The sequence below is a fragment of the Kryptolebias marmoratus genome, linkage group LG20 (genome assembly GCF_001649575.2).
Source record: "Kryptolebias marmoratus isolate JLee-2015 linkage group LG20, ASM164957v2, whole genome shotgun sequence".
Classification (NCBI taxonomy): domain Eukaryota; kingdom Metazoa; phylum Chordata; class Actinopteri; order Cyprinodontiformes; family Rivulidae; genus Kryptolebias; species Kryptolebias marmoratus.
This window is the reverse complement of record NC_051449.1, coordinates 13,089,263-13,115,080: the sequence shown is the minus strand read 5'-3', so window position 1 is coordinate 13,115,080 and position 25,818 is coordinate 13,089,263. Positions and strand designations below refer to the sequence as shown.

At 40.7% G+C, this 25,818-nt stretch overlaps 1 protein-coding gene across 1 annotated transcript in view; it reads right to left on the bottom strand.

Annotated features, from left to right (window-relative positions):
* ece2a (endothelin converting enzyme 2a) overlaps positions 1-25,818 on the bottom strand; it is a 77,673-nt gene that overhangs the window by 31,142 nt on the left and 20,713 nt on the right. The window contains exon 3 of the mRNA XM_017422162.3: positions 11,013-11,296. Within this exon, the coding sequence (XP_017277651.2) occupies positions 11,013-11,296 (284 nt within the window). The remainder of the gene's footprint in view (positions 1-11,012; positions 11,297-25,818) is intronic.

Genomic DNA, 25,818 nt, shown 5'->3' with positions numbered 1-25,818 from the left:
GAGCCACTGCTTTCACTGCTTTATTATCCTCCTCTCGTTCCCATCCTTTGCCCCCAGTCTACCTCATCCCTTTCCCCCATATTCTCTTATTCCAATTAAGGCTCCTTCTCCTTGAGGCATCCGCTGTTTCCATGGGAACAGTGTTCTGTAGTCGATACTGGTCGTCTTGGCAACAGTAGGCTGGGCATCCCGTTTAATATGTGTGTGTGTGTGTGTAAAATAGTGTGTGCACGTCTCATTTGGACTTATATATTTTTTACCGTCACTTTTTGATCAGTTTCAGTGTTTTTCTGACTTTGCATTTTATTAAATGCAACAAGAAACAACTGCGCTGAGGTCCAGTTCACCTTTGAACTTTCGGCCTCAGAGTGTATGAAACAAGCAACCAAACAAGTAGATAAATTGACAAGAGTCGGATTGCGGACCCGAAATTTCAACCCAAACACAGGAGTCGACAGTTAACTTGTCTTTATTGAACAGCGTAGAGAATGCTAAGCGTAGCAGGAGGGCCTCTGATCGCCGCACTGAGAAGAGACAAGATGGATTTGTTATCCTCACGTAAACCAGGAAGTAACCACAGACTGAGAAGGTTACACTGACCTGGATGATGGTGTGGGGAGAACCGAGACACGATCCTTGCAGGGTAGCGGCAGAACGAAGCCCAGGAACGGATGTGAGAACTGGTGTCTCCGAAAGGTAGGCCGCGGGAGCAGAACTTAACTCTTGGTCAGACAGGCGGGGGTCGAAGCCGGGTGATCCAGAGTCAAGCAACGGTACCAGTAGGGCAGGCGAGAAATCCAAATCCAGGTCACAGGCAGGGGTCGATGTCCAGAAATCCAAAAACCAGCAAGTATCCGACAGGGGCAAGGCGTGGGGAAAAATCCAAAAGGCAAGAGCAGGGTCGAGGCACAAGAAGTCAGTCCGTGAACGCTGGAGAATTACTTGCTGTTGGGCTTTCATAATCTGGCACTGGAGGAGAGTAGAGATGGAGAATATATAGGGCCCAGCCCAGGTGTAGGGAAGGTAATTAGCAGAGGACACAGGTGACGAGAATGATGACGATTGGCAAGAGGCATGGCATGGCAAAACACAGGCAAGATTATTACATAAATGACCCAAAACATTCATCTTTATTTCTTTGACCCAGGCAAGAGAAAATGTATGATTCTATAACCGTTCTTATGGTTTTATTTTATGTTTCTACGGTTTTATTATTGTAATTTATTCTAAAATGCAATCATTTCTCTCCTGTGAAGTCCAGCCATCAATAGTTTCAAATCATCCGTCTTTGAGGGACAGACTCGAGACAAGTCGTGCGTTGAACTGGTCCACTTTATTAAAAACACTGCACTGCGTTATTATAGCTGTAAAACTGGGAGCGGTTCATACATTAGTCACAATCACACGACGAGCTTCCTCACTCGCTAGAGAGCTCCCTGAGACCTGGGCTTCACTGTCACTTCATTTGGCTCATTATTTATTTACCTATTGGTTTATAGAGTTTAGCATCAAGAACTATTAGTTTTGCAGATTAATTTCAAACAAAGTTTTCTGCTCAGCAGCAGCCTAATGCAATAATGGTGCATCCACCGACAGAATGTCAAAAAATCTAATTTGTCTGACCCTATGAATCAGATTTTAAAACCTTAGTGGCTTCAAACAACTTTGTTTTATTTGTGTGTGTGTAGCCACTTCAAACTCTCAAATATACAGCTTGTTTTTGGGAGCCAAATACATATATTTCATGATATATCCACTTTAGGAATTTTTATTTTCACAAGTGACTGTAATCACCATAATTAAAACACAAATAAATCTAAATCTTTTGGAAGGTGTTTTATCTCTTTAAGGGACTTTCACTTTTCCAGTCACTGCCAAGATGCACTGAATCACTTTTACTATCTCATGACGGCACAACAGGTTACTGAAACCCTTCTTGTGTTGTTGTATCTTTTGTCAATTCGCTGTATTTTTGTGCTCCAAGTTTCTTGTTTACTTTGTACACATGACACAAAACTACTGAACCAATATCTTGCGCATCAGTTACGTTGTGCATTAATGCATCAGAACTCGACGTGCGGTCACGTTAATGAAAACTATATATGATGATCGTGATGTCACCATAAACTCGGCTGCCAGTTCATGTCAGGACATCGAGTTGCATCCACCCCTGCTGTAAACTTGAAAGTGTGCTCTGTCTTCCAGTACGTGCGAGCGCGAGACGAATAAGTGCAGAGGTGAAAGACTGTATGTGGCTACAGCAACAGAGGGAGTGCTTCTGGCTCCGGGGGGCTTCCCTGTTCACAGCTGGGACAGACCTCAGCACGACAACACGGACGATGCAGATGGGGTGTGCGATTAAATGACAACAAAAGACAATGCGGAATGTGTGGGTATACAGAAAATTAACAGCCTAGTTATTTCAGTGGATGCATTTAATGGAATATTTTCAGTACATCTGATAAGATTATGATCTAACGCTAACATATCAATGAATGTCTCTGAAATCTATTTTTACTCCAACAGACATGTACGCTGAATGCAAATGATGCACTAAATATGGCCCAATATGAGTCAGTACATTATGTGCTGGGTTTGGTGGTGGTATTTCTGTGTGGAGGGCAGACCATCTGCCTGTGTGAGTGTCACGTCTGAATGTGATCAAACATGTGCAACGAGTCATTCCAGAGCCATGTGAAAGTCTCTCGAGGGCCGGCGGCTTTCGCTCGGCAGTCAAGTCTCTCACGCACACAAATATGCATGTATGCATGACGCGTGCAAGGTGAAATCTTGATGCACAAAATGCACGAAGCAGTTGTTCAACTCCGTGTTTATACGGGAATGGATGCACGACGCGAAGCGAACATATGCACAGACAAGGAAAGACACCCTGTTTTTTTTTTGTTTTCTGTGCTCGCATCCCCTGCACATGCGCAACCGAGAGCTGCAATCACACACATGCTCCCGCTACCTCACGTGTGCTCCAGTGCTCTACTTTTCCTCCTGCTGGAGCTGGAAAGGAGGGGCTCATCAGGCCAGCATCCTCACATATTCTCCCACTCGCGCAGATGAACACGAAGAGAAGAGGTATCCCGAGGCATGCATAGACAGCAAGGCGCATATACACGCAAAGCAGAAGGCATGCAAATTGTGTCGTACAAATATAGACACATACTGTATAGACTCAAGTTCGCCATATGGATTGTGCACGCATGAGTTTGCAAACTGCATGGAAACATACCACAGTCGCTGTGCACACATGTGTAAAAAGAGATGTACATGTGTAAGAAAAAGGGATGATAGGATGACCTCACAGGGGTTGTACACACAAATAGTATTTTTAATAACTTAAATGTGTGGTAAATTACTCAATCTTAAGTAAATATTAAAATATAATGGTTTTAATTAGATTGTAAAACACTCTGACTTGTTAATTTCTCCAATACAGCTGGGACTACATATTGAAAAAGGGAGGATAAAGATGTAACACATGACAAGGTATCTGTAGGAGTAACTGTTATTATTTTAACAGTGGAACTACTTCTACATATGGTGCAAAAAAGTAAGAAAAAAATAAAACTGTAGAGCAGCACCAAGGAATTACAGGACACCAACTCTCAGCACACGCATACCACAAAAGAACAGATAGCAAATCTAGTTTCAAAGCCGCTGCCTTAACTGTTGTCCCTCAAGCATCTCAGAAGCTGAATAGTTTTTGTTTTTGAACTCAGTGATTTAACACCTCCGAAAAGGTCAGGGCGAACAGAAAATGCCGCTGCCGAGCACCGCCGCTCGGCAAAAACATCTTGAAAACAATCAGAAAAATGTCTTTTATAACAGATTTACTTGTTCAAAGAAATGAAGAACGAAAACAAGCTTTTCTTAAAAGAAAGAAAAAAGAAAGAAAGAACTGAAAGAGCTTGCTTAAGTCTTTTAAACAAAATGGATCAATCCTCTGAGAAATCATCAAAGATCGCAAACTGTGTGTAGGTTGCTGTTCAGGAAGCACCAACTCTGCATCACCTCAGGTCAAACTGTGACGTGACCCACAGGAGGAAGGTCAGGGTGATTTCCTCTGCAGAGAGTTAGTTTCTATTGTTTTCTGCTTTTTTAATATAGATAGTAAATGGTGTTCAACTGAATGTTTTTCTCACATTGATGGTTAATGTGTCCTTTAACTTGTGAACAGCTGCCACCTACCACATATGTTTATTTACCTTCAGAAATAGCCAATGTGACTGAAAATAGGTCAACAATGGCTACCACGGAAGCGCTGTTTGGATCAAGAAGTCTGACAGTTTTTATATATTGGTATGTGTTTACATTTAGATTTGTATGCAGATAAAGGTTCTTTGTTTACATTGAGTAAATATCCGCATTTCAGAAATGGAAATCAATCTGGAAAGATACTGGAGTAAACGCTTTCAAACTGCACTATTTTTTATGTTTGATTTCATAGTTTTGCAATAAGTGCCTTTAACCTAATGCCATGCATCAAACTGCAGCGTGTGAATCGACTGTATGAAGAGAGTTCCAGGTCGTCGTGAGTCTTGTAGAGTTTGCTGAACCCAAACACAAGAAGAAGAGGCTGAAAAGAGTCCAGGACCACGTGCATCAGACTGAGAATAACTTAAACAGAGTCTTGTGAACAGGTCAGAACTAAGTGCTGAAGTTTGGCTTAATTAGTTTGATGAAAGGTTTCCTCAGTGCCAAACTTTGAAGCATCAGTGATGGAGTAACAATCCCATTTGCTTGTTTTTTCTAACTTCTTTAATTGAATCTATTTAAAAAAAACTAAGGTAAGACAGTTTGATGCATAAAATTATATTTTAGCACCAAAGAGGCGATTGCCAAGGATCTATTTGCTGAAAAATTACATACAGTAGATGACCAAATAAAGGCTGATGTAATGCTGTGGTCTTTGCTGATTTTCTTTTTCTCTGCTTTTTAAAGACACAGCCTTCAACTACAAGGACTGGACAGAAAATGAAGGAAAAGGCAGCCAAAGTCTAAAGAAAAACTTAAAACGCCGTGCAGAAAACCTGAAGAGCTGCAGCTGAAGACCACTTTAAAAGATTACAAGAAAGTCTGGCTCCTTGGAAAGAAAGCAGAAAGAAAATAGGACAAAGATAAATAAATAGATTCTGTTAAAGTCATTATTTATTAGAAAAACAAAAACAACATCAATAAAATCATGGATCTATATGTTTGAGAACTTCAAACCTCTGATTATTATTAATAAAAAAAGTTGTAAAGTTATATGCTTTGTGTAGCAAAATAAATATATATATGTGTACAAAACCTGATTCACAAATAAGTGTTTAAACCTGATGGTTGTAGTTTTTGGTAAAAATATAAAAATGCACCAATCCTCGAAAGTCCAAACTGAACTTGATTGAATGGGAACATTCAGACTCTGCATCACTTTGGTGACTTATCTTTCACTTTGCCTTTTAGACAAACACAGAAGGGTAGGTGTGAGTAGAGAGGAAAAATAAAACGGATTGATGTAATCCACTTTATTCTAGTACAAAAGGTTCAGACAGCAATAAAAACCCGCTGGCACATGAAAAACAACACACATGCACACCGAGTGTCCAATGTATTTAGGGATATGAGATATAAAAAAGTAATCACTTCTGAGAAGAAAAGAAGCTTGTCTGTGTGCTTTCCCATGAGGGCCATTTTTCCGAAGACATTCAAGCTTCGTGGTAACAGAGAGCAGGAGAGCTCTGCACAATTGGAGCCCCCAACAACCAGCCAATCACATTCTCACACATTCTTATTAAATAAATGATGAGCATTGAATATTTACATTTCCTGCCTTGAGGATGTGGAGCTGTGACGATCGGCTCACTCCGAGCTGATTCGCCGTGTAAAAAAGATTTCCAGGTGTTTTGGACATTAATGGACAGTGCTGTGACACTCAGACCTGTCAGAGGATGAGTCCTGTTTCACTCCATCCCTACTTCGAGTTCAAACTTCCTGCTCCTTTTTATGATGAACGGGGAGGGTGATAGGTTGGGGCAATCTGGTCCTTCAAATAAAGATTTTTCAGAAGCACTTCAGAAATGAAGAGGAATGAGCTAAGGTTGTGAATCCACCCACAGACAAAGTAGTTTTTTCCATGTCATAAGTTTTGGGTTCCTGTAGCGAATGGCTGGTCACAAGCAGGAGGCTGCAGAGGCCAAAACACAGTGTCTTCTTCACCGTGAACGTTGTCGTAAAGTGTGAAAAACACTTAGACAGCCAATAAAATTTGTTAGATCACATCCATATATTAATAAACTCCTCAACATTCCATGTTTTACAGTGAATTCCAATTTTGTTTTCCAGTTCTGCAAATCTGTCCACATTTTTCACATCAAAAACCTTATATTTTAGTTATACCTGTCTAAAAAAAAAGGACGCAATTATCAGGAAGAATATACTGAATTACAGGCTGTGTACAAACAGAAATATCAGGTTGTGTATGTAATACATTTTAATTTCTTTCAACAATAGTAGCAATGCCTGCCTCCAAGATCGGGAGCTCAAATGCTGCGGCTCTTAGCCAGAAATTGAATCTCTTAAGGAGACAGTGCAGAGTCTAAAAATAAACTAATTAAAGTCATAAAATCTTCATAACAACTTCTTCTTAAAGACACACATTCTTCTTATCTTTTGAGCACACTGAAAGCATTAAAATTTGTGTATTTTTTCATGCTTTTTTCTTTTTTTGTACATAATCAGATGTTCGCACACCTCACACAACAAGTTAGAGGATGACCATGCAGTCAGGATTCATCTTCTGGGGAGCACGACAACGTCCAGCAGCTGTTGAACCCTTCTGCTGTAATGTAAAAGCACAAAAAAGACTCTGCCAGAAGTCAAAACTTTCTGAACATCTGCTGCACACAGTAATGACTTCCCTGCTGTAATTCCAATGATCTCAAGCGTCAGCGCAGCCACGCAGCGTTACCAAACATGTAAACTAGGCCAACGCTTCAACAGCCCTCGAGTAAACCTTTAGACCTGCGTAATTACCGCTTCGGTCATACAACCTCCAAAGACTCTGGGAAGCTACTGTTACTGCAAATCCTCTTAACTCTCAGTGAAGGGAGATAGATGGACTCAATAACCCAATTAAAGCTCAAACAGTTGTCTATAAATAAGACAAATTAAAATAAAAGACCAAGCATTCCATAAAAGAAATGCAATTTTAAAGTAAGATCATCTTTTGCTGAGAAATGACCTTGTTGGTCAAGTCTTAAAACAAATATGTGATCTCATGTGAACTGCTGGTGCACAGAGTATGTGTTGTGAATGACTCTCAGCTACTGCCAAATCAAATTTTAGCCCAACGTCTGTAAAAACGACTGAATTAAAACCATTTTTCTGTTCGGTAAGATTAAATGGCTGCAGTAGTCATCTTCAATCGAGTTTACTCTAAAAGTTAATCAGCTCTTAGTGCACATCCAGTGATTACTTTCAGAGAATTTCATTAAAATTTGTCCAACTGCTCATGAAATATGTTGCCAACAGAGACACAAACAAACACACACGGTCAAAAACATTATCGCCCACTTTTCTGCCCTTCGGCGGCGGGCAATAATTCCCCTTCTTCAGGTAAACTTATCTGTTTGAGTAAGCCTACGGACTCCACCTTACCTTTTAAACAGGACCAAAGGTTAGCAATTAAAAGTGTTAGTCTGAAATGATATCCAATGAGGGAGTCGCCATAGCAACAGCGAGAGTGACTCATGGAGCGTGTCGGGGCTGTGAAATAAATTTCACACTTCAGTGAACCGCGGCCTCTACAGCCAGATTTTGTTTGCACGTACGAGTCTGTGTTGCAGGTTAGCAACAAAAATAACAACCGATCGGCTGTTAAACTTACTGTTGTGTGATTCTGAGCGCAGAATCTGTGCTCTGGATGTTTTTTTGGACCAGTTTTATAAACTGTTACGCTTATCTGAGATTAAAGTTTAAGTACTATAAGTGTAAAGCTGCATCCTTTGTCTTTAATATATCTACTTTTTTTTTTTTTACTTTAGCTGAGGTAATTGTTTGGAAACAGCCTTAAAGCAGTGATTTGTCCCATCGGCCTCATACTGGCACAGTGCTCATTAGCTTCCTGTCAGTCGTGCTTTGCTTCTTCTCCTCCTCTCTCGCGCTCCTTCTTCTTTGCTGTCACGCAGTTTTTTCACCCACATCTTCCTCCTTTTTTCATCCCTATCCTGTGTCTGATTTTAACGAAAGGATCCCCGCCCTTCTCGTTTGCTCGATTCCTCCGACGGCCCATTTTTCTTGCTTCTCCTGAGATGTTCTCTCTTCCCTTTTCTGTTTTTTTTTTTTCTTTGTTTGTTTGTTTCTCTCATCTCTCATCATCTGTCCTCCCCTGTTTTAGTTTGTGCAAATGTTTTCTGTAAGAAAGCAGACTCTCAACAGACCTCCCACATTCCTGCAGCGCGCGCGCACACACGCACGGGAATCGTGACTGCTGCTGTGCCCGAATAAGCCACGGTGTCGCGCAGAAAACGACGGACTTCTCTGCGATTATAAATGCACGCAGCACGACGTGGCTCACAAACAGATGCCAGACCCCCCCCCCCGCTGAAAGTGCAGCACAAAGACAATCACACATTAGGATCGGCACACAGTAGCTGAGAGAAACCAATATAGAGATGGGTGGGGGGGGAGAATGGGGGTGAGAATCAGAGGTGAGAAGAGAAGACGATGCAAAAGGAGGGAGGTGCTGACGGCTGAGGAGCAACTCAACTCGTCGTCTAAACAGGTTGCTTAATGAGTTCAGTTTCCCTCCTTCTGAAGTCAAATCCACCCATCTGTCCACCAACCGCGCTCACTGATCCTTCTCTAATACTTCCTTCTGTGAGACTAAAGCACCAAGAAAACCAGCTCCTTCTTGCATATCCGCGTGCGTGTGGGAATTAAAGTCTTCAGCCACCCTAATGGGTCAGTTTGTAGCTTCCCGATGAGACCAAGCAAACACCAACACACAGTTTGGCAAAGAGAGAGGAGAGGACTAAATTTAATTTTAAAAAATGAACAAGAAACTCCATTTTAAGCCGAGAACCCACCTTATTCGCTGTCCCGCCTGTCCTAAAGCTCTGCACTTGTTGAAACGTACTCAGCACCAATCCTATATTAATCACTGATTACAAATTTAGCACATGTGTATTTTTAAAAAGCCTTTCAACAATACTACTTTGACAAAAAAAAGAAAAAACACCTGACTTTTCCCATTGTGGCATCTACTGTGATTCTATATTCAGTCTTTCTTTTAATTCTAAGCCAAAAGGCTGCAATTACAGAGTAAAGTCTGAATTGTGACTAATTCAGTTGCGCTTCAAACGTGGCAACAAGAGCATAGTGAGCAACTCTTAGCCACTCAGAAAATCTTGAGCTGCCTACTTCAGTTAATAGTGGCGTTCTCCTCTCTCAGCGTGTCAAGGTCTAGCATGGCTAATGGCCAAAACATTGTCATCCTCATATTGATGTGGTCGGAGCTGCGGCCAACATCTGAGTGCACTCAGCGTCTTGTCAGTCAACTGATGGGCTGCGGAGTGGAAACGTTAAGAGCCACTATTTACTGATTTGACTGTCAGAAAGTAATTGACATAAACTCCGGTTACAGCCAAGCATTCAAATCATTGCAGTGGCGAGGGGGACACCCACTCTGTGTAAACAGCTAAAGAGCTGAAAGCTGAGCTAATCTACAGTGAACAACTCTGACCTTTTGCTTTGTTTGCCACTAAAGAAAACAAATACCAAAGAAAGATCTGATCTACATGACGGCACTTGGCCACGCCTCCCTGAGCGGTGAAACATTCAACATGGCTCCCATCATAAATCACAGGTTTGGGTGTAAAACAAATTAAAGGCAGTTGGTCTCGACCTACAGAAATCAAGTTAATACATCTGAAAAATTCAGAAAGCTCCCACTGTTAAAGCTGGGTGTGTGGCTGGGTTCCAAAGCAGGATTTCAAAGCAAATTTAGGATATTTTATTGTAATCATACTAACTTTTTAAGTTTTTTCTTCCCGGCTGAGTTTTTTTTTTTTGCACAAATGAAAGTATAATATGTAATCCACAGAGTTACACGTGTGAGCACAGTTGTCTTGTAAAAATGTTTTGAGGGCCCCGTTTACTTTGTGGAACAAACTTTCAGAGTGATGTTACCTTCTGTGCAGAATACCTGTGTTATTGTTACCCTGAGCCCGATGAGCCACATGTTGTTCTTTCTTTCACAACACAGAATAAAAAAAGACACATGTCAGTGTCATATCTATAAATTAAACTTACCAAACAGCTTATTTAGGCTATGGTTCACCAAAATGTTGTGAAATCACACTTTTTACTCTTAAAAAAAGGCATAAAATGACAGAAAGTGTTGACTGTAAATCTTCATTTCATTTCTGCATTTCAGCTCTGGTGATCTATGTGGTTTCTTTCTTTTTACATTTTGGATGTTTGTAAAAATAGAGATCTGAATTTTTGCCTTAAATGCTTTTATAGTCAAATGTACTCAATTTTTAAACATTTTCAAAATTCAAGCGGCGGGTCTGTGCCCCTCCGCAGAACGTTTCAAGACACAATGGAGACTCTCAGCTCGTCACCAACAGTCGCAGCCCAGTGAGATATGGGCTTAAAGCCTGATTAGTTAATTCAGGAAGAAAGGAAGAATTTGTCAGTGACACAAAGAAGTATTTATAGTTCAATAATCTCAAAAGGTCACACATAGTTCAACTATAAATACAGATAAAAGGTGCACCCCTCAGCTGGTTGAGTGAACACACATTAATGTAAAACCTATGGGAGCACCACTGATTCAGGAAAAAATGTTTGCTTTAGGAAACCACTATTTTTGATATTCCTTTTTATAGCAAAAGAGAAAATGACACCTGCATCTCAGAATAACCTTTAAATGGAAAAAAAAAAAATTCAAATGGAGAATCTCAGGTTCCAAAACCCCAAACTCTGCATTAACGTTTAAAGATCTTGAACAATACCTCGGTGAGTGCTTGATGCATGAAACAGGCGGTTTCAGGGGACACCTCCCAAGGCGTCTTCTCCTCCACCATGATGGCATCCAGCGTTGCCTTCTCGAGGATCACGTCGAAGGAGGCATCGGGGAACGAGAGCTGGCGTACGTCCATCTGGCGCCAGGTCATCCCAGGACAGCGGCTGTACCTGGCACACATAGTGCTGATGCAGACCGAGGAGTAATCTATGTTGGTGATAGAGTGGTAGCCGGCACTGTACATGTCCCCACTCAGACTGCTGTTTCCACAACCTGAGGGGACAGAACAGACGCGTGACAAGAAGGCAAAAATATACAAGGAAGAAGGCTGCAAACTGAGGAGAGGAAAAATGTTTACATGAGAAGGACAAAAACTGAAGCTCAAGCCTAAATGGCTAGTTTAATATGAATAAAATACTGGGATTTTTGCAGCGTACGTTCATTGCAGAGACAATCAGAATTCTGCAGGGTTACTTGGAGTAATGGTTAGTCACAAGCAGCAAGTAAAACTGAAGCCTTCCACTTCTCTGCTTTAGATGGGATGTACCAGAGGCTTGGCTGGTGATCAGAAAGGGCCTATTTTTAGTTTGACTGATGACCGGCTGATCAAGCATTTCAACATTTTGGAAAAATGATGTTAGACACCGTGGCTCATGCTTTTATATTGATGGCGTGAGGAGAAGAAGACTGTTTGTTCTGCTGTCTGGTGCACTTCAGCATTATGACAAGAAAAAGAAAAAGAAAGAAAAAGAAAAAATTTAGGTATTTTGCATGCTGTAAATTCGAACCATTTTGAGTTTTATTATATAAATGTATCCATACAGCTCTTTGTTTTCAGATTTTCAGAAAGAAAGACGCCGTAAACTGCTGCAATTTAAGAAAAATCCATTTACTCGTTCTTACAAATAAGCAGTTTTATTTTCAGTTTAAACAAAAAAAAAAAATTTTTTTTTTGTATGCTGCCAGTTCTACTGCAGAAACCAGCATCTGTCTGAAAAAAACAGATGCATGCCGAAACTCTGTGCTCGTGGAATGCGTGCACTGAGAGAGCAGCCCGGCTGAAAAATAACGTCAAGAAGATGATCAAGGGTTCGACGTGGCGCCCGCTGCTGCGCGACAAACGGGATGAAAGCTAGGGATGGGGAATAAACGGCACGACAATGGAAAAGTGAGGAGAGTTTCTCACGTAGCAAGACAGGATGAAAATAACTAGGTGAATGCAGCATCTCACCTTTTGGATTAGATGACTCAGACTGTGTCGATGGAGGAGGAGGAGAAGGAGGAGGAGGAGGAGGAGGAAGAGGAGGGGTGTGTGGAGAAGACAGGCTAAAGGAAAAGAGAAAAAGGGAAAAGAGTAGGAGGAAGACATGTGGGGGACGTATACACTCTCCTAAATCACAAACTCAGTTTCAGTAACAGCTCATGTGCGGAGCTTTTCAAGACGGTGGCATTTTATTGTACTTGTTGCAGCGTGCACAAATCTGTATTTAAGGCAGTCTGTCCGGGGACATGTGAGAGAGTGTGATAGGTGGAGTTGTGAATTCCAGCGGCATGCTGGCAATGACACCTCAGTTGGAAAAGTGTGGCTGCCGCTTGTTATCACCTTCTTGCTTCCACTAATTACCAGCCTGCAACAGCTTCACAAATGTGTGTGCGTGCGTGTGTCTGTGTCGGCATCTAAAAATGATTCAGTTTTCAGTCTTGCACTAAACAACACGTTAGTAACCTATGTAGATCTGTGTTTGCTTGCCTGTGCGCCGTGCATGTTGAAACCTTATGCTGCACAACCATAGGTGGCGATAACTTGTGCACACAGATGGCAGAAGACGACAAGAAAACAGAAAATGTGAGAAAGAAACAAATAAAGACTGATTTCAAGGAACAAGGAGAGAGAAATTGTAAAACCAGATACATTTTGATCTGGAAATTTTAAGACATTTACCTACTGTATGTACTCGGATCTAAAATGAAACCACCAAAACCGGGTGAATTTTGAGCCTACCAACTTTAAAGGGATGGTTCGGTTCTTTTGAAGCAGGGTTCTGTGGAAAGGTTAGGAACAATTAATATCTTTCCTGCTGTAGATAGGTCTTTGAACAGCCTCAGCTCTGAGAAGTATAGTCAAATATCGAGTGGGGCCAAGATCACAGACAACTTCAGTTCAAAGAATGTCACAGTTTTGAACAAACACTTTTTATAAATCTTTAATTTATTGTCAGAGGCGGCATGGCAGAATAAGGGTTAGAGCTGCCGCCTCACAAGAAGCTTGCTGCTTCAAACCCAGCTGTAACATTTTGTGTGGAGTTCGCATGCTCTCCCCCCGTGCACGTGTGGATTTTCCTCACAAAGGCCAAAAACATGCATGTTAGGTAAATTGATAACTCTAAATTGTCATTAGGTATGAGGTATTTAACGTCATTTAAAGGGTTAAAATAAGAATAAAAATATGAAAACCTGAGCTATCAGTTTAAGTGACTAGACGAAAGAAGTGTCCAAAAAGTGCATAAGCAGTTTTCATAAATTTGCTCTTTTAAAGGAGCTCGAATGCACTGAGAAAATGTAATAGTCATTTTAGTCATTTGTGAAGCATATTTTGGAGGCCTGCCTCAGTTTGTGACTTTTATCATTTACTTCTTCTATTAGAAGTAGTGCTGCCAAAGTATTGGTGTAGAGCTGAGTACAGTGCTGCAGTTCTATCTTTTTCTATACATTAACACACCCATAACATCCATCCCTACTTCACACTCAGACATACAGAGTAAAAACACAAGAGGGAGGCTCATTGGCTTACACAGTTCAAAAGTATCAGTTCCACAAAGTCCTCAGAGCATTTTATCATTTTTTAGGCAATTGTCTATGCAACTCACTGCTGCAGGCACAAGCTAATCACACCTTGCACCTGTGACCTTGACCTTTGACCCCATGACCTTGAAATCAATGAGGGTCATCCTTGACCCAGGAAGTGTCCAGGTATGCAGTCTGGCATTCCTATGTGACACGTTATCAGAGTCAGAGCACAGACAAGGTTTTAACAAAGGGCTCACCTGTGACCTGTGACCTTGAAATTCATAGGGATCATCCTTGACCCGTGAGGTGTCCAGCTGTGCAGTTTGACATTTCTATAATATGTATGACATATCATAATATGTCCTATCTCAGAACAGGAGTATAAAAAAACCTGAAGCTTTTACGATGCTTCTAATTTATCAAGCGCCGCTTAAGCTAAATACAACTGTAACAGTACAGGTAAATAAAAATATCAGGTTTAGTAAACAGCTTTTGAGTCATCTGTCCATTTATGTTTGGGCTCTGAGTCAAACATATTGCTGGACAGTTCCTTTACGGATGGTTAGAATATGAGAAAATGTGTCAAAGCAGGACTCCACAGGCTCACCGGTTACTTTGAAAAGGCTGCCAAAGGCGAACGACAGCTTTAGAAAATACAATTCATAAAGCGAAGGCAACCTGACAAATAAGATGTGAGTTTGAGAACTTCTATATATTTTTACAGCAACAACTCAGCTCACAGTAAAAAATAAAGGGCTGGTTTCCAGACTGCATTTAGTGCTCTCCTCACTGGGTTAAATCGCTCCTGTTCTCCCTCCCACCCTCTCCAACCCCAAAGTACCTCTTAAACATTGTCTCTAAAGTGTTCTCCACATACACACACACACACAGAGTGCTATGTGTGTGTGTGTGTGTGTGTGCTGTCTTTTTCCACACACTTTGATCTGAGAGAGGGGTGTCACATGACATCTCATTCCTGGGGGTTGTCGTGACAGTTATAGGCACAAGACTGTCACCAAGGACACGACTCATATTCTGGGTCTGTGTTATCATCCGGAGCCCCCCCATCCCCCTGACAGTAACGTCTAACTCACACACAAACACAGTGACCCACCTACATATAACTACACTGAGGATGGTGTCCTCACTGCACTCTGGGTAAATACAACTACTTGTACTACAGCACATATAGTAGTTGAAAAATCAGCACTATAAGTACATAGAAATTATTGAAATAATTGACATGATTAACACTGCAGTGCAGACTTAGGCTCTGATTTCTGTACCTGGTATTTTGGTTTTTATATTAATGTTTGATGCCTCGAGTTTATTTTAGTGTTTGTAATATTTTAGTTGAACTATCCTTTTGCTCAGTTTTACATTATTCTGTAGTTAATGCATTTAATGTCGTTTTTTTTTTTTTTTTTTTTAAAAGCATTTTGGTTTGCAGTTTTTCAGGACCACATGACCAAAGGAGCATGATTTGATTATTCAGCTTTATCCAGCATCGAATGTTCATCTTTGTGTCCAGGATGATCCATTTAAACTTTTAACAACCTACTTTGGGCTACTAATACAAACGATCTGATATATTTTATTAGATTCCATTTTTAACACTGGAAAAACAATTTTCAAAACAAGTTTTTTTTAAAAATTAATACATATACACAGAATTTAGCTGCAAACATATTTCAGTATAATAAAACCAAAGCCTGTAAAATTCAAGATTTGGTAAAACTATTCTGTCTCATCAAATCTTTGTAAAAATTCTGTACAAATATGACTTTTGTAAAGTCATACTTTTACTTGCACCTGCCTATTTGTTTACACTGGTACTAAAGTCTGGAGTTTGTCTGTCTTACTTGCAAATTAGGAAGTTCTTAATGAACAGAGAGCACCCCCTAACCAGAGTATTCATTGTGGCAGATGGAGTGAGGTTAAAGTTAAATTCATATCACCTTGTTCTACCAGCTGTGTGAGTGTGACGGAAAACTCGAATCCTCCCAGTCCTGAAATGTTTTGTGGCTCTCAGAGCAAATCTGCAACAACAAGCTAGTGAGCGTCAGTCGTGTGTTTATGGCACGAATAAACAGTTAGTGTTTGCGTTGGCTTTTCTGTGTCCGTTTATGCAGGAAATTTTACTCAGGCATATTTTTAATTGGACAATATTTAAACAAGCTGCTCGGGGAAAACGTCATGTTGGCCAAATGTTGAGGCGACGACTTCCTGCAGACTCGGACGTGTTTTTTCCAACAACAGTGAAGGTCATGTGTCTGACCTGACAGAGCATGTGATATTCAAGAAATAACTGAACGTGTGACTAACAGCTGCGGAGACACACCACAGGAAAGGAAACTTCTGAGGTAATTCCCAGGAATAACCCTGCATTTCTCTGTTCTTAGTGCGCAGTTGTTGGATAAAGTATAGAAAAAAAGCCAAGTCCGGAGTCCAAACTATGAAGTGACATTCTTATCTGAAACTTATTCTTGAATAAAAATGCTTAATAACAGCACTTTCTCACAGTAAGTTCACAGAGTTCACTCCGTTGGCTCTTATGTGTCGGGGAATAGACCTTCAAGGTTCAAAATGACGAGCGTCTAAATAAACAGCAACTCTGTGGTCCATCTATGGTCAAAGAAGGGCGGTGGGTGGGAAACCCCCTGTGCGTGAGCCAGAGGTTTAAAATATCAAAGCAGCTTTCCATGAGTGGAGCTGAACGGGGCGCAGCAGTGGAAACTCCATGATGTCACAGGCATTTATGGTATTCATTCCCATCTCAGATTGGTTTTGACACATTAGGGATGGGAGAGTGTAGCCACTGCCGATGAAAGGCGACGTTCACAGGCGCACATAGCAACAACAACATCAAATTCAGCCACCCCAGCACGCTGAGGCTCCGGGCAAGCCCGGGGTAGACTGACGCCATGATGACACTCCACCAAGATTAGCTGCAACTGCTATGAACGTCAAACAAATGAAATCTCCCATGTGGAGCATGTTTGTTTTTGAGTCTGGCTGTGTTTGTATATGCACATTCATTATGGGGCTTCACATAAGTGCATGCTTGGTGCCGCAGCTTGCGTTAGTCATATTACCCAACGCCAAATAAAGATAAAAATTAAGACAACATACCAATATTTGCACAAATGTGAAGTTAACTTAAAGAGTGATGTGATCACGCACGGTAAAAAAATAAAATAAAATAAAATAATAAGCCTGCACATGTTAGTGGGTGTTTGTGCATGTGAGACAGAGACATTAATAAAATCAGACAGTGTCACACAGGGCCTTTTTCTAACCAATTATCCCCTAATATCTTTCCCATGTGTTGGTGTCCATTGTTGTTTAGCTAATTAGGCAGAGGCATGCAGGTCTACGTGACAATCAGTGGCAGCTCTTTAGGAAAAAAAAAAATGTGCGCTTGAACTGCTCAGGAGCCTCAGCTACAACACAAAGGGTCAAACAGGTGGTGTCTGTTGTTGGAAGCCCCCTTCATCCTTGTAATTAATTACCCTGAAAGAGGCTTTCCACTCTCACATCCCTTCATCAGATGTGCAGTGGAGGGAGGCAAGGATAGTTTGCTCCTGACATCAACAATGATCACTTTTGTCTCAAAGAGTGGGTTTAGCACCTGTTTGCTGCCCCCTTTAGCAGCTGTCACGCCGATGTTTCAAGCCTGCGCACGCGCAGAACCTTTATGTGCGGAAGCGAAGGAGCTGAACTCCACGTTTTCGCCACGCAGCTTTTAAAAGGTGGCACATGAAGCAACACCACAACAACAACAACAACAAAAAGACAGAGAGCAGAGCTTGAGGCTCAACAGCGATGGGGTACATAACTGGCTCCACGTCAAACTTAATTACTCACTTGAAACAGCATCACCTGAATGTAAACTTAACAGGAGGGAAGGAAAAACAAACCAAAGTGCAAACCCAGCAGCCTGTAGCATTCAAAAAGCGCCACGCTAACAATTCAGACTGGGACACTTCATAACAAACACCAAAATGGTTTTGTTAGAAGCAGACTAGCGACCATGCTCTTTTGTCAAAAACATAAATCAAAAGTTATAAAATAACATCAACAAAGTTCAATCTCATCAGCATTTTAGCCAACAATTTATACCAACTTTATAAAAGCTAATACAAGCTAATCCAAAGCTGCTGCTATATATCTATGTACTTCAGTATATGCTATATATATATTTATGATTCCCTTAATCTCGTCATACCAAAAACAAAACAAAACTGAAAGGTACCAAACCGTGATTTCTGGGCACCGTTACATCCCTAATGTGCACACATCACCAGCTTGCATCCATGTAATCTGGTGAAAAAAGGACGAGCACAGCTGGACGAGTACTTCGCTGTGTGTGTATTTTCTTTCTCTCAGACCCTTTTTTTTATATCATTTGCTCCAAACACTTAGCTACTCTTCAGTGAAATGTTCTTCAAGCAGTTTCAGATGCTCCAGAAAAGTTGCATCAGCACTGCGGCCAGATGAAATACTCTCAAAAAGCTCTTTTTTTTTTTTTTCCCGCAAGTTTGTCTCACAAGTCTCTCCTTCCCTCCGCTTACAAAAGCAACCTCGGTTATGTAACCGGGTATGAAGATAATTAGTGGCTGAATAATTAAGCGTGTGCCTGTGACAGTGTGACTGTTTGATGGGGTTTTTATGTGTGTGTGCGGGTGTGTGTGTGTATTTGAGAGAGATGGAGGACTTTTGGAAGGACTCCATTCTATGAATCTGCCTGTCTGTTGTGGCATGAAGCCTGAAGCTTCTCTCTGATCCAAAACACTCACAGGCACCAGGAACTGGAGATCGGTAAATTGCAGCGAGAAAAGAGAGCCATCTTTTCTCACTTTTTTTTTTTGCCAGAACTAATGGTTATTGAAAGCCACCCACTTCCTCTTTAAATTACCATTGCTAGAATTTGTTTAACACAAGTCAAGCATTTTCTCTGCATGGTTTTTTTAAACTAGTGACCTGAGCAAATTGCATTTCACAGTCTGCACAAACGCTCAACTACGGGAGCTGCAGCACTACATTATGCCTTAAAGCTCTCTTTGTCCTGCACAGGGTCAAACAGAAAATGGAGAAAACTTACTGCGGCGTGCTAAAAGTGTAGAGATCAAGAACGATGGATGAAGTGCTAATGTAGAAGGTGGGCAGCTGTCAGACAAAGTGGGTGAGACGGCTGAAAGTAGGGTGAATAAAAGTGGAAGTAGGAGTAAAACACAGAAAGAGAAATCAAAAGTTACAAAGCCAACTGTCCTTTTTGTAAAACCAAAGATGTGGGGACAGATGTGGGGACAGATGTGCTGCCAGATGATGTGCGACCCGTTGTACTTCCAGAGATAACAACAATAAACACGTCTCTCCCTCCAAATAATCAATAATGGAACAATGAAGCAAGTAGACTGGCATGATATGTTGATAATTAAGTGCTTATACAGCACTGGTGTCCACCTTCCCATCACTTTGACAATTTTCATTGTACTGAAGTGGCAGCAAAAAAATGATATCAGCCACCATCCCACAAAGGAAATACAAATACACTCATCTTCACATCGCAACAATAACGACAGGTTAGTTCTTGAATCTTTGTAAAAATTAACACAATTCTTCAAGAATATATTTCATCATTTATTTCTGTTATTTGACATTTAAGTAGACACTGACTGTTACATTGTCAAATACACGTAAGATTACTGGATTAGGTTTTAGGAAACCAACAAGACTCGTCACATGGTCCTTTTGACCTGTATACCTAAACGACCACAACATAGGTTTTTATAGAAGTATTGGTCTAATGTTAATGCTGCTGAGGCCAGATGCTGGTAAAACTAACCACAATTACAAAGTGTTGAGAGCCTGTCTAATACTTAATGTCAGAAAGGTAAATGAAGGCCCCACAACAACGTCCACCACAACATTTATCTAAAAGCAATGCAACTAGCTTAAACTAAGAAGCATTTGCTGATGGTTTACTGGGTACATGACCTAAGACTAGTTTCTCCACAGTGCCCAAGCCAAAGTAACCACAGGGCCAAACTGGTTTGTTTTACAAGTGGCATCATTGGTTTCATTTTGCTTTCGTTATCAAGCATTTATGAAAGGACTTTAATGAACTGGATTTTTGAAACCTGATCAAAATTCCATTCAATAAAACAGGGAAAACTGTTTTCTAGGTACGAAGTGAGGGAGTTTTCACCTCTTCATTTCTTCTAGATGTTAATTTGTAATGCAAATACTGATTTCTCAGTCAGCCATAACATTATAACTATCTATCAAATATTGAATAGGTGTCCCTATTGATACACAAACAGCTCAAATATTGTCTGAACCTTTGTCACGTCATACTGTCTGCATCGATAAATAATAGAGACTTGTCCTGGGTTTGATTTTTCAAAAGATCAAACAAATGACAAGCTTTCCAACTTAGCTGTTGTGATAGCTGCATTTGATATGGAATATTGCTTTTTTTATGTTTTGGCGCAATTAAACGAGCTCTAAAGGACTAAACATGCATGTTTGCAACAGCTGAGAATGTCAGAACCTTTCCCCTCTTGTTCACCTTGAGGTTCAAAACAGCCAGGCTGAGTCTGTTGAGGAGATACCAATATTAGTTTTTCCATCAGGTTATGCCAGCAGGAAAATATGTGCTTGTATTTGCGTATCTCCTCTTGTACAGTTTGAGTGGTGTCGTTTTAATCTGTCAGCGAGTCAGTGCTGCAGCAGGAGCGAGGACGGTCATGACTCAGCAATATGCTGGGTGTGAGAGTGTGTTTGTGTGTGCAGGACAGATCAGATTCCCAAGTTGTCACTAATCCATCTCATCTTAGCTGTGATGAAATGAAAGCACAGCACATACAAAATATAAAGAGCCAACTAGAGCAGAAAGACATGTAGGGTGAATCTCATTTTACTCCTTCCCCCTACCTCTACATTCTGTGCATTCATGCTAAGGGATGGGTGTTTACGTGTTCATTTTTTAACGAAGAAGGACAAAAACATAACCCACACTTCAAGCAAAGGGGTATGAGCTGCACTTGCAAATGTACTCAGAAATATAAGTATTTTTTCAGTTAAAAACATTACTGGCACAAAACCCTCAGTTGTGTTTTTTATTGCATAACTTTGGAAATCTTCTAGTGTGTGTTTGTCATGAAACACAAAGAGATGAAGATGAATTATACACCTTGTAATGCTGGTGGATTAGTCTGAGATAACAACAGAAACCTGTAAGCATATTTTGCTGTTGATAGCCAGATGTTAGCCAGCATGTACGGTGCCAGTTACCTATGTTAATGATGGGTCTATTTGTTTTGTTATAAACATATGATGTTCACATTAACATAAGAAATATTTCATTCAAAGTGTGCCTCTAAAAAACTGCATTTAGTAGGGCCAACCAGGGGTATTACTTTCTCTTCCTCCTCCATCTAAAGAAGAACTGGGACAACCCTAGGCCTTGGCTAAATTAAAAAAATGGACAGATTAAATGGTAGGGAAAAGGCATATTTATTACTAAAGTTTGAAATAAGCGTGTTTTTCCTTTTTCCTATCATGCATATCCCATTCCCAATTTCTTTGACAAGCCAACAAAGATCCCTCAAACAAATCAAGACAATTAGCTCAATGTAGATAATGCAACGATATTTCATCCTCCAAAACATCTGCTTTTCATTTATTCTGTCAGAAAGGACACATTTCAAATAAACCAAAACAACAGGTGATGTGATAAATAGTGCAACACGTGTTGTGAACAAAAACAGAATACACAGCGTCAGACAAGCAAACGGGCACTTCGTGTAGAGGCAAAAGAGAGAGTAACAGCAGTAAAGGTAATTTCAATTAGCCACCTGCCAAGACTGCATCTGTGACAAAAATGAAATGGCAGAAAAAGCACAGGTATTATTAAGTTTAAAAGCGCACACGCACATACACACAGGCTCAAATCTGACTGGTTAATTTTCTGCCCGGCTGGCAAGCGAGTTTGACACTTCAAGGTGTCTGCATCAGTATGTAAATGGGTCTCTTGCCTGACCTTGACGTGATTCTGCACTATGGATCAGGTTTTAAAGAAGAGGGCCAGCCCACTGTGGGAGCTTTATGGCTGACAAAGCATATTGATCACTGCAGGAGGAAATTCCCTGCAGAGTCACGGTGTTTTGTTTACATTGACTCAAAATGAAGGATACTTCTACAAAGATACACCAGCTTATTGACAAGATTCCACCACTTGGGACCCTAAAATAATTAAACATAATTTTGTGTAGACTTTAGATAATTTACTGCTGCAGCCCCAGCGGAACTCAAATCCAAAGACAGGAGTTTTTTTTCATTTCCAAACATGAACATGTGCAGCATTTTAAGTACATATGTACATTTTAGCTGCAGCACCCACCACTAGAGTCAGATATTACCATAAAACACATCAACTTGTCATAACATTATGACCACTGACAAGGAAAGTGAAAAAACATTGATTATCTTGTCACAATGGCGCCTACCAGTGGGTGAGATGTATCACAAAGCAAGTGAAAATTGTGGCCTTGAAGTAGATTTGTTGGAAGAAGAAAAGAATAGCAAGATTTGAGCTTATTTGACAGGGATCAGATTGTCTTGGTCAGACTGCTGGGTCATAGCATTTCCACACGTGCAGCTCCTGTTGAATGTTACCTACCTGCAGTGGTAAAGTCTAACCAAAAGGGGTCCAAAAAAGGAAAACCTGTGAACCAAGGTTCACTGAGGCAGCAGAAATAGAAGAGGTACTGTAGCTTGAGGTTTTGTCTGAGAGGTGAGTGGGATGTTAGATTCTGCTAAATTCCCTTTTTCTCTGCAAACACCGTCATTTCTGGACTAGATCAGATATTTGATTCTTTACATTGAAAAGTATGAACACTATGGCAGAAGATGTGTCTAAATCTACAAAATAAACTTAATAAAGAGCTCCATATTTAATGGATGGATGGCTACATTGTTGGTTCAGGGTTTGGGCCATGTTTTGTTGCAGGGACAGCTGTCTGTCAAAGTGATTTTACCTGCATTTGTGCCTCAAATAAAACAAGCTTTGCACAGAAAAAGTTCTCTGCCAGCTGTACTAAGCATTACACATTCCTAAATTAACCACAAGCCTCTGAAGATATAAGAGCGCTGTAGATACACTGAATTTTTTGGCAAGGAGTCCCAAAAATCTGTGTTTAGTAATCAATTTTTATTGGAGTGTTTTACCACTTTGCATCAGTTCTACACTGGAGAAGTGGGGGTAAAAAAGCCAAATGGAAAAAGTGAATAAGCTCTTTTAATCACAATATTGATTAACATGAGCTTATTCAAGCATTGTCACATACACCACAGCAAATGTGTGCTGTACTCAATGCTAAAATGGTACATTTTATTTATTAAGTTTTGTTCAAGCAATGCATTTCAGGAGTGTAGCCTAAGTTGCATCATCCATTACTAGCCCATTAACATCTGTGCCAAATGAGAAGTGTCTAAGTCTCCTGTCTGCACTGGTACTTTATTGGTGAAGGTGTTGACAGTTTATCAATACAATGTTTATTAGTGACACATAAGAATACGGTACAGTGTTTCCTCTTCACTCCACATGAACTGAACTGTACTGAACTAATACTAGAAGAATACTACAGTTTGTACCAGCAACACAGCAGGGTCTGCTTTCAAGCCTTCAATGAACAGCTGACAGCAATGAAGCTGCTGATGAATGACGAGTGATTCAGCCTTTGAGACTGGCTGGTAGGTGAAGATGGTGATTAATGCTGCATGCTTCGTCCCCTCCGCTGGCCTGCTGCCTCATGCAATATGCCAATGTGTCAACGTTACTCTACATTACGCTCTACCAGACAAACACTTACACACGTTGATTCATCCAGCCTTCCAGCTGCTCGTCTGATAGTTTTACCAGAAGCTGTGATTCTTTTCTCTCTTTTTTTTTTCCCTTTTTCTTTTTTAATGTTTGTGATTCAGATTAGTCTGTACTTCGTGCAATCAGTCAGTGGAGGCAGCTCCTCTGACTGTGGGACTTGAAATACACTCACTGGAACACATTTGATAATGTATTTTTACTGAATCATGACCATGTCCTGTTTGGCAGGAGCTGAGTGTTCTCGTCCATGAGAAAGGCAAGAAAGATGAAGTGGAGGAGGTGTGAAGAAGGACAAGACAAGTCAGAGAACGTGAGTGTGAAACAACAGTTATGTTGCTGGTATTTCCCAAGAGGCTCCTGACAGTACAAACACCATCCCTGCTCCACCATTTGGGGAAGAAAAAAAAAAACAACAACAAAAAAACCAATCGATCTCTCACTGCAACTGCTTGAATCAGAGCAACACTGTGATGCCACTTCTTTAGCAAAGAGGAAGTCCTTATATGGGCATGGGAACAGAGACTCAAAGATGAGCTGTAAGTGTCACAGCGGTGATATGCATGACGATCTGATGTTACCTGCGCCATTGGAAGGATTGCTAAAACTCTGAACCGCTTTTTTCCAGCCTGCAGAGGACTGAAAGAGAAGTATGAATGACTTTCAATTTGGTGGAAATGAGAGAGCGCAGTGGATGTGAATGACTGGGAAATGAATGAGGATAAAAGCGGAGGAATTTGGAGGGTGGGGAAGAGAGTGAAAGGGAAGAGATGCGGAAGAGAAGCAGGCCGAGATAGATAAGTGTGAAAAGGCATAATTGGCAAGTGCGAAGATAAAGAGGAGAGCACAGAGGCTGGAAGAGAGCGGGTGGTATGACGTATCCAGAGTCTTTCTCCAAACTCTCTCTTTTCTCTCATGCTTTCTCTATTAGGCTTCTCTGCTGCAGAGCTGACTCCAACAGCATACTTGATGAGAGAGCCAGGATAGATCCCAAGCCTCAAAATACACACACACACACACACACACACACACAATCAAACATGGCAGGGCCAGGCTAAGTGCTGAGTCTGGCACCAATCCTGAACCGCTACTTTTGGCACACAAACACACACAGAACAGGCTGCACAAGGGCTATGAGAACCATTTTTAAACTATAAATTAGCCATTCACTAAAGATAATGAAGAGGGGAAAAAACTTAGGAAAAAGTAATGTCAAAAACATAGAATTTAGCATTTGTACACATAGCTATATAGAATACAGCAAGTTAGGCTAAAGTAATGCAACAATGGAAATGGCTATACTAAATTATACAAATAACCAGTACAGTACAAGGCTTGTCAAGGTCAAGTTCGTTCATTTGCTATGGAAACTCCAATAACTCATTAACCAATTCAAAGAGAAAAATCAATGAACACCCTAAGTGCATTTAACATTTTTGAGAATCTAATAGTGGCTGTGAGGATGCTACAAGAAAAGTAAAAGCTGTCCAACGCAGTGGAAACAATGAATGACTCAGTACAAACTACATTTTCAAAGACAAACTTTGGCTGTATCATTGCTAAGCACTGACCTGAGACAATCATGTAGAGTGGTTAAAACTAATAACACACTTAAACTATGGCTGTAGAAACAATAAAAATGCACACAGTGCTCTTATGCTCTCAAATGTAAACTGCACAATTAGAACCAAGGGTTCCAACAATAAACACATGAACAAGAGATACGGTAACGAACTGCACACACCAAACTAGAGCGGCCCCAAAGGGTTAGTTAAATCTATTTTAACTGGAATATCAACCACAAAGTTTAGAGGAAGGAGGAGAAGTCAAACTGCAGTTGGAGTCAGGAAAGTTCACCTCGTCCTGAATGAAGAACTGCACACTCTAAGAATCCTGACACCTGTCAATGCACGGGGTGAGAAACAGGTCACGAGTCTAACACTGATCCATCAAAAGTCTTGTTTTTCTCCAACAATAAGACTCACACCCCTTACAAACCAATTCTATAAAATACACAATATGATTGAGTAAAGTGTGTAAAATGTCAATGTTTAAGCTGCCTCTGGGTGTCTTAGCTCGGACTGATGTGATTGGAGGCGGTTGGTCCAAATGTGCGGGCACT